The sequence below is a fragment of the Bos indicus genome, chromosome 8 (assembly GCF_029378745.1).
Source record: "Bos indicus isolate NIAB-ARS_2022 breed Sahiwal x Tharparkar chromosome 8, NIAB-ARS_B.indTharparkar_mat_pri_1.0, whole genome shotgun sequence".
Lineage (NCBI taxonomy): Eukaryota > Metazoa > Chordata > Mammalia > Artiodactyla > Bovidae > Bos > Bos indicus.
In genome coordinates, this window is record NC_091767.1 from 65,024,531 (window position 1) to 65,041,159 (window position 16,629).

The window sequence follows — 16,629 nt, forward strand, 5'->3', positions numbered from 1 at the left end:
GGCTAGTGCACTGGGACAACCCAGAGGGATGGTATCGGGAGGGAGGAGGGAGGAGGGTTCAGGATGGGGAACACATGTATACCTGTGGCAGATTCATTTTGATATTTGGCAAAACTAATACAATTTGTACAGTTTAAAAATAAAATAAAATTTAAAAATAAATAAATAAGTTTGGGAAAAACAGAATAAAGAACCTATTTATTACAAAAAAAAAAAAACAAAACAACACCACACCACTTTTAAAAGCCAAATAAAAAATCTTGTATAAAAAAAAAAAAGTTGAATCATGTCTGGTGCCACTAGTAAGGCAGACACAAGCTCCTCTACTTATACACTTTCAGTCTATAAGCTTAAAATTTGTTTACATGGATGCAAATCAACAGACCGACATAGACTCTGCCTGCCATCAACAGATAAAATTAGCCAACCATTGTATGAGGTGTCACTGTAGACTTAGGAAGAAGTGAAGTGAAGTGAAAGTCGCTCAGTCGTGTCCGACTCTTTGCAACCCCATGGACTATATAGTCCATGGAATTCTCCAGATCAGAATACTGGAGTGGGTACCCCTTCCCTTTTCCAGGGACTCTTCCCAGTCCAGGGATTGAACCCAGGTCTCCCACATTGCAGGTGGGTTCTTTACCAGCTGAGCCACAAGGGAAGCCCTAGACTTAGGAACTAAGGCATTAACAAATATCATTTCAGAAGCTAAACAGAAATAGAAGTGTTTCTTTATATTCTTTAATGATTTCGAGAAAAAAAGGGAAAAAAAGACACACTCACACACATTTGGCTTGTGTGAATGGAACTGACTTAAATTACCTAAAACAACTTACTGATAGGAAATACGTCAGTCCTGACAATGGGATGATAAACTTTGATAGAAATACAAGTATCATGCATTCTCTTAGAAGAAAATGTGCCCAGAAGATACCCTTGTTCCTTCCTTAAACTAAAAACCATTTAAACAACTTGAATAAAAGTGCATTTTAAGCCATTAAGAAAATATCTTCTATCCCATTTTTAGACTATTCAGGGATATTTATTAACTTAGTCTTCAAAGTAATATTCCAGAATAAATAGTATACTCTTAGAAAATCAATTCATGTTGGAATATATAAAACTTTCTGGTAATTTCTTCATATATCACCATTTATTTGGCATAAGAAATAACAGCTGAAGATGATCAAGGGAAGTCAGTACCACTGTACATATAAGTATTCCCCAAATAAGGTAAGCTAAGAATGACTTACACTTAGGCATCCAACACCATACTGTAAGTACAGTTAACTACTTCCTGGAAGGTTTCCCTTGCTCATGGGCCAAATGAGAAAAAGAGGACTTAAAATCTGATTATTCTGCTACAGAATATTGAATACTTCACAGAATTAAAAGCTATTTCTTGAAGGCTCATCTTATATACCTTAAACCACCCTTGTGTTCAAGACAATAACCAGTGTATATCAAGTAGGTCTTTACAACTTAGTGTTGTGGACTGGGAAACATAATTTACCCTTCTCTTCTGACCAGGTACCCATCTTCCCAATTGGAGGGGTTTGTAGATGTATTCATGAGATTAGAAAAGGAAAACCATATGATGAGTTTTCCTTGATCCAACTTGAAATACTCTTTATAAACTATTTTATATGCCAATAGGTTCTTACTGAATACTTTTATCACAATTTCTAAACTCAAAAACATCTGTTATATCCCCAGTTTTCATCAAATCTATAAGCAGATCTAGCTTAATGGCCAAAACTTACTAAAAGTGGTATATATTACACATGCTTATGTGTAAATAACTTCACATGCTGCTGGAAGCAATATTTAAGGGATAACTACGGTATATGCAAGTTAAGCTTATAGGAACATATGAAACTGTATAACCAGCAATTTGAAATCTTCCACACTTACACAAATAGGATTTTTATGTTTACATCTTTTCAGTGATCAAAATATGCTGCAATAATCTTCTATTCTCTAAATTCTACTAGAGAAAGATTATATACTTCTAAGAAATCATCATCATTTTCCAAATATCTCATCAACTACAACAGTCAGGGATGTCTTTTTTTAATGATTTTGAGAGTACAAAGTACTAGAAATGATGCCTTTCTGCATGGAGCAAATGACACCTTTCAAACAGAAAAGCATAAAGCATGTTTCCCACTTTCATTTAAACCACTTACAGGAATTTATTTGCTTTGTAGTAAAAGCAGAAATGCATATCAAGTTAGATTTTTATTTCTATCAATCACAGTTACATTTGCCACTATTTTGATAAGAGTATGTTGTAACTTACCAGGGGAAAGAGACAAGTTGATAAGCACTTTGAGAAACCACAGTGTTTAGAATCAGACTTTTGAAATAAAAAGCCTCATCCATTTGCTCATTTCAGAAGGTTGGAAAGGTAGCACAAACACCGAAAGTTTATCAGGACCGGCGTAATCCTCCTCCAAGGTACTCCTCCATTTCATAAGCACGACTCTATCTTCCTTCTCTATTCATTACCTTACAGAACAAAAATCTCTTCTATATGCCAGACACGATGCAAAGTACTTTATATACACTATATCTTAAGCACACAACCTTGGAAAATAATTATCCTCATTTTCAAAATATGAAACTTGAGGGTCAGAAAGATAAAACATTTTGCTTAATATCACACAACTACAAAGAGGGGTAGAGCTGAGAATGAACTAGGACTTTCAGTTATCCTGGAATTTCACATCTTAGGACTACTTCCATAATGCATCAACTCTCCTTGAAAGGGATGTACTCCACTGTATACCTAGGCAGCAGGGGAAAATATAAGTAACAAATATATGTTTGAGGCACACAAGAATATTTCAATGTTACAAGTAGATTTACTATACACAAACACACAGCTCTTTTACATCATCATAGCAACTCCCGAAGCTGCAGTAGAAATTATCTCTAGTTTATAAATGAGGAAAGTGAAAGTTTGTAGTATTTTACATACAATAAGTGCAAATAGCTGCTGAAGGATTAAGACTCATAGACTGTGACTTCTGCAAACTAGTGGTGGAACAGGGTTCAAACCCAAGTCTCTTTTAATTCTAAAACCAGTGGTCTGTACAACAAAATACCACTGTTTCCACAAACTGTTTTCATCGTTATATACTGAATTTAAGTACAAATCTAAGTATAGTTATAAAATACAAGTCAGTTCAGTAAGTGGCTCAGTTGTGTCTGACTCTTGCGAGCCCATGGACTATAGCACGCCAGGCCTCCCAGTCCATCACCAACTCCTGGAGTCCACACAAACCCATGTCCATTGAGTTAGTGATGCCATCCATCCACCTCATCCTCTGTCGTCCCCTTCTCTTCCTGCATCAGGGTCTTTTCAAATGAGTCAGCTCTTCGCATGAGGTGGCCAAAGTATTGCAGTTTCAGCTTCAACATACATCCTTCCAAAGAACACCCAGGGCTGATCTCCTTTAGGATGGACTGGTTGGATCTCCTTGCAGTCCAAGGGACTCTCAAGAGTCTTCTCCAACACCACAGTTCAAAAGCATCAATTCTTCGGCACTCATCTTTCTTTATAGTCCAACTCTCACATCCATACATGACCACAGGAAAAACCAGAGCCTTGACTAGACGGACCTTTGTTGGCAAAGTAATGTCTCTGCTTTTTAATATGCTATCTAGGTCGGTCATAACTTTCCTTCCAAGGAGTAAGCGTCTTTTAATTTCATGGCTACAGTCACCATCTGCAGTGATTTTGGAGCCCAGAAAAATAAAGTCTGACACTGTTGCCCCATCTATTTCCCATGAAGTGATGGGACCGGATGCTATGATCTTCATTTTCTGAATGTTGAGCTTTAAGCCAACTTTTTCACTCTCCTCTTTCACTTTCATCAAGAGGCTTTTGAGTTCCTCTTCACTTTCTGCCATAAGGGTGGTGTCATCTGCATATCTGAGGTTATTGATATTTCTCCTGGCAATCTTGATTCCAGCTTGTGCTTCCTCCAGCCCAGCGTTTCTCATGATGTACTCTGCATAAAAGTTAAATAAGCAGGGTGACAATATACAGCCTTGACATACTCCTTTTCCTATTTGGAACCAGTCTGTTGTTCCATGTCCAGTTCTAACTGTTGCTTCCTGACCTGCATATAGGTTTCTCAAGAGGCAGGTCAGGTGGTCTGGTATTCCCATCTCTTTCAGAATTTTCCACAGTTTACTGTGAGCCACACAGTCAAAGGCTTTGGCATAGTCAGTAAACCAGAAAAACTGGAACTCTTTTGCTTTTTCCATGATCCAGCGGATGTTGGCAATTTGATCTCTGGTTCCTCTGCCTTTTCTAAAATCAGCTTGAACATCTGGAAGTTCACAGTTCACATATTGGTGAAGCTTGGCTTGGAGAATTTTGAGCATTATTTTACTAGCGTGTGAGATGAGTGCAATTGTGCGGTAGTTTGAGCATTCTTTGGCATTGCCTTTCTTTGGGATTGGAATGAAAACTGACCTTTTCCAGTGCTGTGGCCACTGCTGAGTTTTCCAAATTTGCTGGCATATTGAGTGCAACACTTTCACAGCATCATCTTTCAGGATTTGAAAGAGCTCAACTGGAATTCCATCACCTCCACTAGCTTTGTTTGTAGTGATGCTTCCTAAGACCCACTTGACTTCACATTCCAGGATGTCTGGCTCTCGGTCAGTGATCACACCATCGTTGATTATCTGGGTCATGATCTTTTTTGTACAGTTCTTCTGTGTATTCTTGCCACTTCTTAGTATCTTCTGCTTTTGTTAGCTCCCTTCAATTTGTGTCCTTAATTGAGCCCATGTTTGCATGAAACGTTCCCTTGGTATCTCTAATTTTCTTGAAGAGATCTCTAGTCTTTCTATTCTATTGTTTTCCTCTATCTCTCTGCATTGATCACTGAGGAAGGCTTTCTTATCTCTCCTTGCTATTCTTTGAAACTGTGCATTCAAATGGGTATATCTTTCCTTTTCACCTTTGCTTTTTGCTTCCCTTCTTTTCACAGCTATTTGTAAGGCCTCCTCAGACGGCCATTTTGCTTTTTTGCATTTCTTTTTCTTGGGGATGGTCTTGATCCCTGTCTCCTGTACAACGTCAGGAACCTCAGTCCATAGTTCATCAGGCACTCTATCAGATCTAGTCCCTTAAACCTATTTCTCACTTCCACTGTAAAGTCATAAGGGATTTGATTTAGGTCATACCTGAATGGTCTAATGGTTTTCTCCACTTTCTTCAATTTCAGTCTGAATTTGGCAATAAGGAGTTTATGATCTGAGGCACAGTCAGCTCCTGGTCTTCTTTTTGCTGACTGTATAGAGCTTCTCCATCTTTGGCTGCAAAGAATATAATCAATTTGATTTCGGTGTTGACCATCTGGTGATGTCCACATGTAGTCTTCTCTTGTGTTGTTGGAAGAGCGTGTTTGCTATGACCACTGTGTTCTCTTGGCAGAACTCTATTAGCCTTTGCCCTGCTTCATTCTATACTCCAAGGCCAAATTTGCCTGTTACTCCAGGTGTTTCTTGACTTCCTACTTCTGCATTCCAGTCCCCGACAATGAAAGGGACATCTTTTTTGGGTGTTAGTTCTATAAGGTCTCGTAGGTCTTCATAGAACTGTTCAACTTCAGCTTCTTCAGCGTTACTGGTCAGGGCATAGACTTGGATTACCGTGATATTGAATGGTGTATCTTGGAAACAGAGATTGCATCCAAGTACTGCGTTTCAGACTCTTTTGTTGACCATGATGGCTACTCCATTTCTTCTAAGGGATTCCTGCCCACAGTGGTAGATATAATGGTCATCTGAGTTAAATTCACCCATTCCAGTTCATCTTAGTTCGTTGATTCCTAGTGTTGATGTTCACTCTTGCCATCCCCTGTTTGACCACTTCCAATTTGCCTTGATTCATGGACCTAATATTCCAGGTTCTAGGCTATAATTTATTCACTGTATGGTCACATTTTTAAGTTGTTTTTTTTTTTAGTATAATACTGACAGTGCCATCAGCACCAGAAGACCACAGGGGCTGGAAGCTTGTCATGCCAGCTCATTACTTCAATGTACACAGTTGTAATACCACAGGATGGACAACTTGAAAGTTACTCAAAAGAACAAATATATTCAATCATTCATTCATTCACTCACTGATTCCTTAAACCAAACAACATTTGTCGAGCACTTACAACATATCAGAAATAAAAAAATTTAAATGCCTACGATGTACCATGGACACACTCACAAAGACTCATTCTGTCTTCCCAGAACTCTTCAAAAGAGAGGACTGTATTCCATTTGACAGGCAAGAAAAAGGAAGCTCTGAAAAACTAAATAACTTTCTAACGTTAAGTGGTCAAGCTCAATGCCATTTCCAAGTTCCATGAGCACAAATGCATGTACACATGTGGGCAGCTTCTGTTCTCAGGTAGCCTTAATGGAAGACTGCAGCAGGACCAAACAAGAACACGTGCCCAACACTCATTGTTCCAAACACACATTTCACTGTTAGAAAGTCCTTTCAAATTTGCACACATAAAAACTAGAAGGATGGATATACACTAAAATGTTTTAGTGGTAGGAGTATGTACTTTTTCTTCATTATGCTTTTCTGTACTATTAAAGTATACTGCATTTAGCAATCAAAAAAAATATGTCAGGAAATCTTTTGTCTTAACAGCTTGAATTATTACAACTTCAAGTTGTGACCAGTTGTGTTACACACAGAGAATATTTTCAATTTAGCAAACTGGGGGAACACTGGGGTAAACAGCCAAGGCTACTCCCAGCAGAGCCAACTGGGCCATGGCTGAGATCAATATTACCAGGAAGCCTGTTAGGGAGTTCTACCTGCTTGGGTCATATCAGCAATTAAAAAAAAAAAATAAAGCACAGAATAGAAAATAAGAAAAAAGAAAATGTCAGCAATAAAGACAGCTTTGCAAAACGTGTTTAGGTACATGATTTACTCTTCTAATGCACTACACCTTCCTCACAGCATACCACACACACTGCCTTTCTTGCTGCTCCTTCAATATGCCTGTGACACTCTCATATTAGGGACTGCTCTGGCTAATGCCCTTGCCTGAAAAGCTTTTCCCCTCAATGAATTCCAAGGACTGACTCCCTCACCCAGTTCAAAGCTCACCTTCTTGGTGATGCTCACAAACTCCTACTCCTCTGGGCATTCCTGATCCTCCTTACCCTAGACCTACCTTTTATTTGTTTCATACACTCAACAAAATTATTATTGAGCACTTAATCTGTGTAAGGTATTGTACCAGAAACTAGGATCTGAGAATAAAAAGCTATGATACCTTTTTAGCACTTTTTGTTCCACAGAATTGTAGAACCATGGAAATAACACCTCCTATGAGTCAGACACAAAACCTGTATTATTCCTCAGAAGTTAATAGGTGAGATAACAAAAGGTGAGAAGCAGCAGATCCAAGATTTGAGCCCAAATCTCTGACTCCTAAATTAAATATTCTCCTAGAAGTTTTCTTTAGTTGATATACATTCAAGTTATTGTTAAGGAAAAAATACTTCACTTTGCCTCTGGAAGATACTCATGATCAGAGTGCAGGCACAATGAAATAATAAACAAACTGGGAAGTTTCTGAAACAAATAAATAGAATGTGCTTTAAAATGCAGCACAGTTTCTACAGTTCTAAAGCAAAATTACGGTACCTGAAACTGTTCATTCAAAGGTTAAATTAAGAACCAAGCAACACTGTGGTACTTGTGTCAATTGTGAACAGATCACAAGACTTCTATGAGAATCAGAATCCATTTTAATAGTAAAAACTGGTGCTAGAAAAATTGAGGAATGAGTCAATTTGAGTAGCCGTTTTCAAAGAATTATTTTGACTACCAAAAAAAGTGTACCTCTTCTTTATCTCAGCTCTTTCAGAATGTGAAATCATTACAGAAACATGAGCTTTTACTAGCTAGCTAGCTGGGGTTTTACTGCAATCGGGACAGATTCTCTCTTAGGGAATCCTCTGGTAATCTACTGGTTAGGGCTCTTCCACTGCAAGGGGCACAGGTTTGTTCCCTGGTCAGTGAACTAAGATCCCTCATGCTGTCTGGCACAGCCAAAAAAAAAACCTCTCTCTTAGATTACACACACAATTAAAACCATTCTTCACTCAGAAACAGACTTCCATATTGTTTCAGTAATATTTTAACAGCTGGCATTTTCCCCTACATTTTAAAAAACTTCAAAAAAAACAGCTAAACATCAGGCATGTAAATATGAGAGTATCTTGTCCAAAGGACCAAGAAATTTTAACTACATTTACTATTTCACTTTATAAAGTTATTCATAATCTCTACTCCATCACTGGGCTTCCCTGGTGGCTCAGATGGTAAAGAATTTGCCTGCAATGCAGGAGACTTGGCTTCGATCCCTGGGTTGGGAAGATCCTCTGAAGAAGGAAATGGCAACCCACTCCAGTATTCTTGTCTGGAGAATTCCATGGACAGAGGAGCCTGGTGAGCTAAGTCTATGGAGTTGCAAAGAGTTGGACACTACTGAGCAACTAACACTTTCACTCCATCACTAAATTACAGTTTTGTCAACATTTTGGAGTTGGCTCAAATTTCTTAGAAAATGCTTTATATATTAGATACTGGTTTGTCTTAATGAACTCGTGTAACTTCTGGCCATTTCAAAGTGGGCAGGAAGAAAAATGCACATTAACTAATGGGTTTATCAAATTAGAAGACTAAGCTCCTGGCAAAGGTATCATTCTGAAACCTGAGGCAAATAAAACACACGGGGGCCATCTTTCTACAGGTAATTTTAATAACTAAAATGTAGGAATGTTCTTAATCAGTAAAGTTTTCTTTAAAGTATCATTTCTGAAGATGAAGCCCTCAAAAGGGACTTTCTCACGGAGACAAACTGTAGTCCCTCAAATCCCAACGTCCCAGTCACATTCTACTGGAAGGCTCATTGGACTGCCCCAAACAGTCTATGCAATCCTACTCAATTTTCAGTTGAAAAACAAAGCCCCAAGAAGGACAGTGACTTGTCCTAAATTGCTTTATGAACTAGTAGATGAATCAATACTAAACACTCAAACTCTTATTTTTGAGTTTTAACTATATTGTCTGAGGTGAGGTGAAAGTTGCTCCGTCATGTCCGAGTCTTTGCGACCCCATGGACTATACAGTCCATGAAATTCTCCAGGCCGGAATACTGGAGTAGGTAGCCTTTCCCTTCTCCAGGGGATCTTCCCAACCCAGGGATATTGTCTGATGCCTCTCTAAATTTGCTATCAGGCTGCTGCTGCTGCTGCTAAGTCACTTCAGTCGTGTCCGACTCTGTGTGACCCCATATACGGCAGCCCACCAGGCTCCCCCGTCCCTGGGATTCTCCAGGCAAGAACACTGGAGTGGGTTGCCATTTCCCTCTCCAGTGCATGAAAGTAAAAAGTGAAAGTGAAGTCGCTCAGTCATGTCCGACTCTGTGTGACCCCATGGACTGCAGCCTACCAGGCTCCTCCGTCCATGGGATTTTTCAGGCAAGAGTACTGAGTGGGGTGCCATTGCCTTCTCCAAAAGACAAATCTGTGCTAATAAGACAACTAACATTTTTCCAGGTTATTGCTACCCCTTGGACAGGCAAGATATATGTTCCTCACAAGCACTGCAACACTATTTGAGGCATTTTCCTTATTTACCTCACCTTTGTCTTGGGCTTCTGAGACAGATGACAACTAGACTAGCAGTATCCAATGGTACTTTCTGCAACAATGGAATGGCTCATCATGTGCGTTGTTCAATACACTAATCATGGCTCAGTGGGTAAAGAATTCACCTGCAATGCAGGAAGACATAGGAGATGCTGGTTCGATCCCTGGGTTAGAAAGATCCCCTGGAGAAGGGAGATGCTAACTCACTCCAGTATTCTTGCCTGAAAAATCCCAAGGATGGAAAAGTCTGGCAGGCTACAGTCCAAAGGTTTGCAAGGAGTGAGACACAACTGAGTGACTGAGCACACACACACGTGACCACTGTGCCCTTGAAAAATGGCTACTGTCACTGAGGAATGAAATTTTATATTTTATTCCATTTTAATGAATTTACAGTAGTTATAGATAATTAAACCTTCAGTCATTCTACTGCATGTGACCCACCTACTGAACTGAGCAAAACACTAATGGTAGAGTCCCATAGAAATTCCTTTTTTCCAGTGTTAAAAATTCTTCTGATGCCTAAAGACCTTTTTCTAAAATCTCTTAAGTTCAATTACAACAGCTTCCTTCCACTACTAGACTCTTCTAATCTTAAGGAAGAAATGGGAAAAGTCTTGGCACTCTAATTCACTTGACAGTTTTCTTTAGCTCCAATACTCAAATATTTTTCTGAGATGATTTCTTCCTTCTCCCCCCCCCCCCTTTTTTTGTATTATTTCAGTAATGTTCATGTCTACAAATTCAGGTAACTAAAAATTAGATACATTAAAATATAGTGTTCAAGGTTCTACATAATGAGAAAATCACAGTACTAGAGGAATAAGAGATCTTGATCATAACATCACTGAAGGACTCAAAGCAGTTAGAATCTGACTTCAGTCTCTACAAGAACAGAACCAAGACCTGAGATCCATGGCATTACCTAAGAAATTTCTCCAAAGTTGCATTTTGGTCCTTCTCCTCTTGAGTGGAGTAATTGGAATGCTACTGAGAATCCACTAAAGACTATGATTTTTATTTTGGCTAAGATAATAATGAGCTGTTCTAATGGAAACTGGCCAAAGGGTTTGCTAGCTTCTTTAGGGCCAATTCTAACATCTGGCCATGTCAGTGAGCCACACAGGAAGAATCCTTAAAAAAAAGAAAAGGAAAGAAAACCCCCAAAACAGGTACCCAAATCATGATACAGATTTATTGTCACTGAAGGATATAAGCTTTCTTACTCATTCCACTCAAGACTGAAAATTAACTCATCAATTTAACCTTTTAAGGCTCTGTTCTTATCTTCTTTCAAGACTTCTGATTCTGCCAATGAGAAGAAATTTGCTTCTTTTTAGATGTCTACAGCTGTACTTCTCATACTTAATGGTCATATATGAATCAACAAGGTACACTTATTAAAGTACAGATTCTGAATCAGTATGGCTGGGGTGAGGACACTGGAAGAAGCAAGATCTACAACTCACTTCTACAAATACCTTAAGGACACCTATCATTCTCATTTTGGAATTCTAATTATTTATATATAGGTATTCTCTCTCTCACTTAACTATAAATTCCTTGAAAGCATGATGTGAATCTCAATAATCTTTCTCTTCCATAGCAGACAGTAAACAGGCTCTCAAACGACAGGAGGAAAGGAAAGAATAATACCAAGGAAATAAATTTGCTGCAGCCTGAAACCCAGGTAGATCCTCTCTATGGGATCAAAGGTAGGCTAACGAGCAATGAATGCTATGAAAAGCCAAACTATGTTTTTCATTTAGTTAGTTAAATGAAACAGAGTACATTAATATAAGAAAAGCTGTGACCAAAGTGTGCTCTTCCTCCCACTGGATAGCAGAGTGAGGGGGGCATAGACCTGCAAAGCCAGCAGATTTTTTGAGGAACTACCCAATCAAATAAGAAATTTACTAACTAGATAAGTCAGAGGAATATCCTTTTAAAAAACAAGATAGACTACCAAAGAATCATTGAATCATCAAATCTGGAGTGCTTACCTTAGAGACTAAAAAATTTAGTTAGGTGATTTACCCAAGGATAGTGTTAAGGATGTGGAAGAGGTGGAACTTGCACATAGATGCCCTGACAGCTAACCCTGTATTTTTTGCATTCTGCTACCTCATGAATGGACACTAAATGAAGAAAGAACACTTTCTGTCATTCTTAAACTGCATCTTGTGAGCACATCTATTCTGAATTACTGCAATGAGTAAACAAGGTTTTCAAAGGGGTAAATAACAAAAAGCTCAACATTCAGAAAACTAAGATCATGGCATCTGGTCCCATCACTTCATGGCAAATAGATGGGGAAACAGTGGAAACAGTGTCAGACTTTATTTTTGGGGGCTCCAAAATCACTGCAGATGGTGACTGCAGCCATGAAATTAAAAGATGCTTACTCCTTGGAAGCAAAGTTATGACCAACCTAGATAGCATATTCAAAAGCAGAGAATTTGCCAACAAAGGTCTGTCTAGTCAAGGCTATGGTTTTTCCAGAAGTCATGTATGGATGTGAGAGTTGGATTGTGAAGAAAGCTGAGCACCGAAGAATTGATGCTTTGGAACTGTGGTGTTGGAGAAGACTCTTGAGAGTCCCTTGGACTGCAAGGAGATCCAACCAGTCCATTCTGAAGATCAGTCCTGGGTGTTCTTTGGAAGGAATGATGCTAAAGCTGAAACTCCAGTACTTTGGCCACTTCGTGCGAAGAGTCGACTCATTGGAAAAGACTCTGATGCTGGGAGGGATTGGGGGCAGGAGGAGAAGGGGACGACAGAAAATGAGATGGCTGGATGGCATCAGCGACTCAGTGGATGTGAGTCTGACTGAACTCCGAGAGTTGGTGATGGACACGGAGGCCTGTCGTGCTGCAGTTCATGGGGTCGCAAAGAGTCGGACACGACTGAGAGACTGAACTGAACTGAACTGAAATAACAAACACATACATACATATTCAAGCAAAACTATAAAAGTCATTAATTATGAAGAAAACAAATCTTTGGTTGTAATCAAATAAATGTACATTTAAACCAGATAATATTGTTGGTCTACTAAATTGGCACAGACTACAAAAACACCCATTGTAACTAGAGTGTGAGAAGGTGGATATACTCATACATTGTTCATAGAAAGAAACATCTGTACAACTTTCCAGTAGGACAAATTTGTACAATGTATCAGAAATCCTAAATAAAAGACATCATAAAAGAAAAAAAAAAAGGATCTAAGATACACAATTCTAGAGAATTAACCTGAGAACATATTTGTAGATCTATAGGGAATATCACTGTATGTGAATCATCTGCACATTTTTTTAACAACTGTGGAAAACTGGAGATGACCAATAACTGTATTTTATATTAAAAATATCATTTATATTAAAATAGTAATATTTTAACAAATGATGAAGTAAAATATAGTGCATCGAAAAGTTGAGCTACTACAAAGCTATTAAAAGTCAGAGTCTACAGGGTGGAACATGTTGTCAGTAACTGTGACAATCAGACATTTTTACACGGCTTTTACAAGTTTGAGTTGAGTAGTACGCTCCAGTGCTTCTCAATGTGACTGAATTTGAGGATCAACTAAAGTGATAAACAGTTAAAAACCCCGTGGCAAAGAATGCAAATATGAGAAAAGTCTGTTACCTTGTTGGCGAGAACTCAGAATGGCAAAACTCCTGTGGAATTTCCACTAACTAGCATCTACAAAGTTACATTTATTATTTGCCTGAGCAACTTCAATTACAGGAATCTATTAATATCTCAAAGATACACTAGCAAAAGTAGTTCTGAAAGTAGTTTAACATATTTGTTAAAGCAAAAGAATGGGATCAATAGTAGCCACATTTACCCAGAGGAGAAATAAACAGTGTAAAAGAAATAAGGAATATTTCTATGCTGAATACACTTTACACTCTAGGATACACTTGACAGATTTTAAGAGGGGAGAGGGTGAGGTGGGCAGATAAAGTATGAATAATGTGCTAGAGTTTACAAAGGAGATGGAGAAACATACAGATATACAGATACAAGTAGACTGCTTACATTTCTTTTTAAAAGAAAGAAATAAAAATTAAAAAAAAATTTTAAGGTTTCTTATATTAGGAGGAAGTTAAGAGAATAGAATAGACCAGGGATAGCAGTTAGCCTTCTGTAAATATAGTTTGTTTTATAGATTGCTTTGAAAGCAGTAAACCTTACATATTGATAATTATATATTAGAAAATAACTTTGTAAAAACTGAAAAACAAATGAACCTAACTATTGAGTTGGTGGTTAAACCCACATAAAGTTAACTACAAATGTACTGGGAATAAATGGAACAGAGAAACATGAAACCACACCACAAGGACACAGTCAGAAACATTCAGAAAGTGAGAAATAATATAGGACAGAGGACCCAGTTTTCTCAGCAATAAATTACAAGGGGAAAAAAATTGAGATTGAGAGAGAAGCCACAGATTTAAAAATTTTAAGAGAGATGTATAATCCAACTGGGATGTATGGCCCTTACACGGCTCCTGCTTTATACATCCAATTTGTTAAAAACATTTTTTTCTCTTTGAAACAGGAAAATCTTAACACTAAGTATTTGATGATATAAAGAAATTTCTGTTACTTTTTCCACTTGTGACAATGGTATTCTGTTTTTTGCTTTGTTGTTTAATTCTTACCTTTTAGGGAAACATACTAAAGAAAAAAACAAATGACCTGGGAATTAAAAACAAAGCAAACAAACAAAAAGCAATGTTTAGGTCCCCCAGATATAACTAGCCTGGTAGAGGGCCTACACAGAATTGTATTAAAGTTGGCCCAAATGGTTCTAATGAGCAACCAGGTTTTGTAAACAACTGATCTGGAGCAAGCCATATCAATAGGATAAATAACCCACAGAGTTCTGAATTTAACAACATGTATCCAGAAGTACTCTTTTTGATGACAGGAATCAGTATTTATAATAGCCACAAATGGCTAAAACTGACATCTCTGAATTCTACTGTACTTATTTTCTAAGGTACTTAAAAGAGTTTAGTTAAATAAATATTTACTTAGCTCTCTGATTTACTTAGTTCCCTAAGCAAACACTTCTTGGCTTCTTATACATATTGAACAAACCAGGAGAACAATAATGGCAAAAGCCTTAACGTCCAGGCACAAGGCAATTAGGGCTAGTAACAACTTATGATCTATAAACCTAATCATCAAGAGATTAATGAGAAAGCCTTTTCCATAAAGTCACTGGAGCAGAATGTTATAAACCTGTGAACCGCAGAAAACGTGCTTTAGGCTATATCAGACAACTTTATTCTAACTTAGTCTTATTTCACTTATCTCACAATCTAAAAACTCACGTACAAAACCAATGCTGGAAGAACTATTAAGAAATAAATAATTTAAGGGGAAAATGATCACTTTTAATCCTGAGTAAACCCGTCTCAGAAAGATAAGCAGAAAAGAGCTAATGGATAAGTAACTGATTCTCTGGTTAGTGATAAATCAAACATCCCCTTAACTTATTCTATGAGCTGCCAAGTAAAGACTGTCACATAGCAAAATGAAAAGATACTGCCATGATACATCTGGCCAGATGCTTTTCCTCTGATTCAGGTAGCTCTCCTTAAAAGGACACACAACTGAGAAGGAATTTCTCAATCCAGACATTATATACATGGAGATTTAGTAGAGAAATGTTGCTCTAGCATTCAAATCATCCACAAAATATGATAAACAGTTATAGAGGCAGAGATTATACAGTTTAGGAACTAAAGTTGTAATCGCACATCTAATGGATCAATTCAAATCATAACAGTAATAATATAATGACATACAGTAAAGGTATCAGGAGGATGATGCCGATTTTGCATTTGCCAGGTGACTCAAATACCTTTTCTGATTTACCCAAAATCAGTGTGTCTACAATACCTGACTTTGCCCAAGACATGTTGCAAATTCAGTGGAGTTTAAAAATAATTTAAAGGCAAAGGTTGTGTTTCAAAAAGCAAGCCCAGAGGGATGGTATGGGGAGGGAGGAGGGAGGAGGGTTCAGGATGGGGAACACATGTATACCTGTGGTGGATTCATTTTGATATTTGGCAAAACTAATACAATTATGTAAAGTTTAAAAATAAAATAAAATTAGAAAAAAAAAAAAAGCCAGCCCAAAATACAAGAACTCATTGTCTAAGACCCTGACTTTAAAGTTATCTATACATAAAAGCTCAGGGAAGAAAAAGCTGTCACACTGAACTTTTACGTTTAGTTACCCATCCCAGAAAGGCTTTTAAGGCATAGAATGATATATCCCAAAATGATTTTGAGATAGAGGTCAGGGGCGAACTACCTGCCTACAGAAGTTTAGAATTTTATGTTTCAGCTGTTATCTTATGAACACCACTAAACAGATCTAGTTCTTCAGGGCAGAGGTATAGTTTGCCTGAAAAAAAATCACTGTGGTAAGAGAATATATGGCTTTTTGGAGCGTGCCATTTAAGAGAGAGAAAAAAAATGACCTCAGCTAAGTGGGAACTTACATATTCAATGGCTGAATAGGGGAGGGAATAAACTTGAAGTCTGAGAGGGGAAGTTGGAAGGAGGAGGAAGAAAGTACACTAGAGAAGATAAAGGATATATTTTTAGACAGGTGGGTTACTGAGTAAGCAGGTTCCATCACAAGAACAGAACTGCCAATTAGATAAGTAATTCAAATTGTGATCAGACAGATGTTCTATAAATATTTGCTAACTGGCATACTGGAGAAGGAAATGGCAACCCACTCCAGTGTTCTTGCCTGGAGAATCCCAGGGACAGGGGAGCCTGGTGGGCCGCCATCTATGGGGTCGCACAGAGTCGGAAACGACTGAAGCGACTTAGCAGCAGCAACTGGCATATGATTATTAAAACTACTTTGTTTACTTTGGTAAA

General features: G+C 38.0%; 1 protein-coding gene across 3 annotated transcripts in view; it reads right to left on the reverse strand.

Moving 5' to 3' along the window:
- The window catches only part of ERP44 (endoplasmic reticulum protein 44), a 96,817-nt gene that overhangs the window by 77,837 nt on the left and 2,351 nt on the right, over positions 1 to 16,629 (reverse strand). Inside the window, exon 2 of one of the 3 annotated variants that reach the window (XM_070794832.1) lies at positions 1 to 12,626. This exon is cut by the window's left edge and continues 21,278 nt beyond it. The exons of 1 other annotated variant lie outside the window; for it this stretch is intronic. In XM_070794832.1, the coding sequence (XP_070650933.1) occupies positions 3,301 to 4,710 (1,410 nt within the window). In that variant the 5' untranslated portion in view covers positions 4,711 to 12,626 and the 3' untranslated portion in view covers positions 1 to 3,300. Of the gene's footprint in view, positions 12,632 to 16,629 lie in introns of all 3 variants that reach the window. One more of the 3 variants, XM_070794833.1, reaches the window with a different exon arrangement.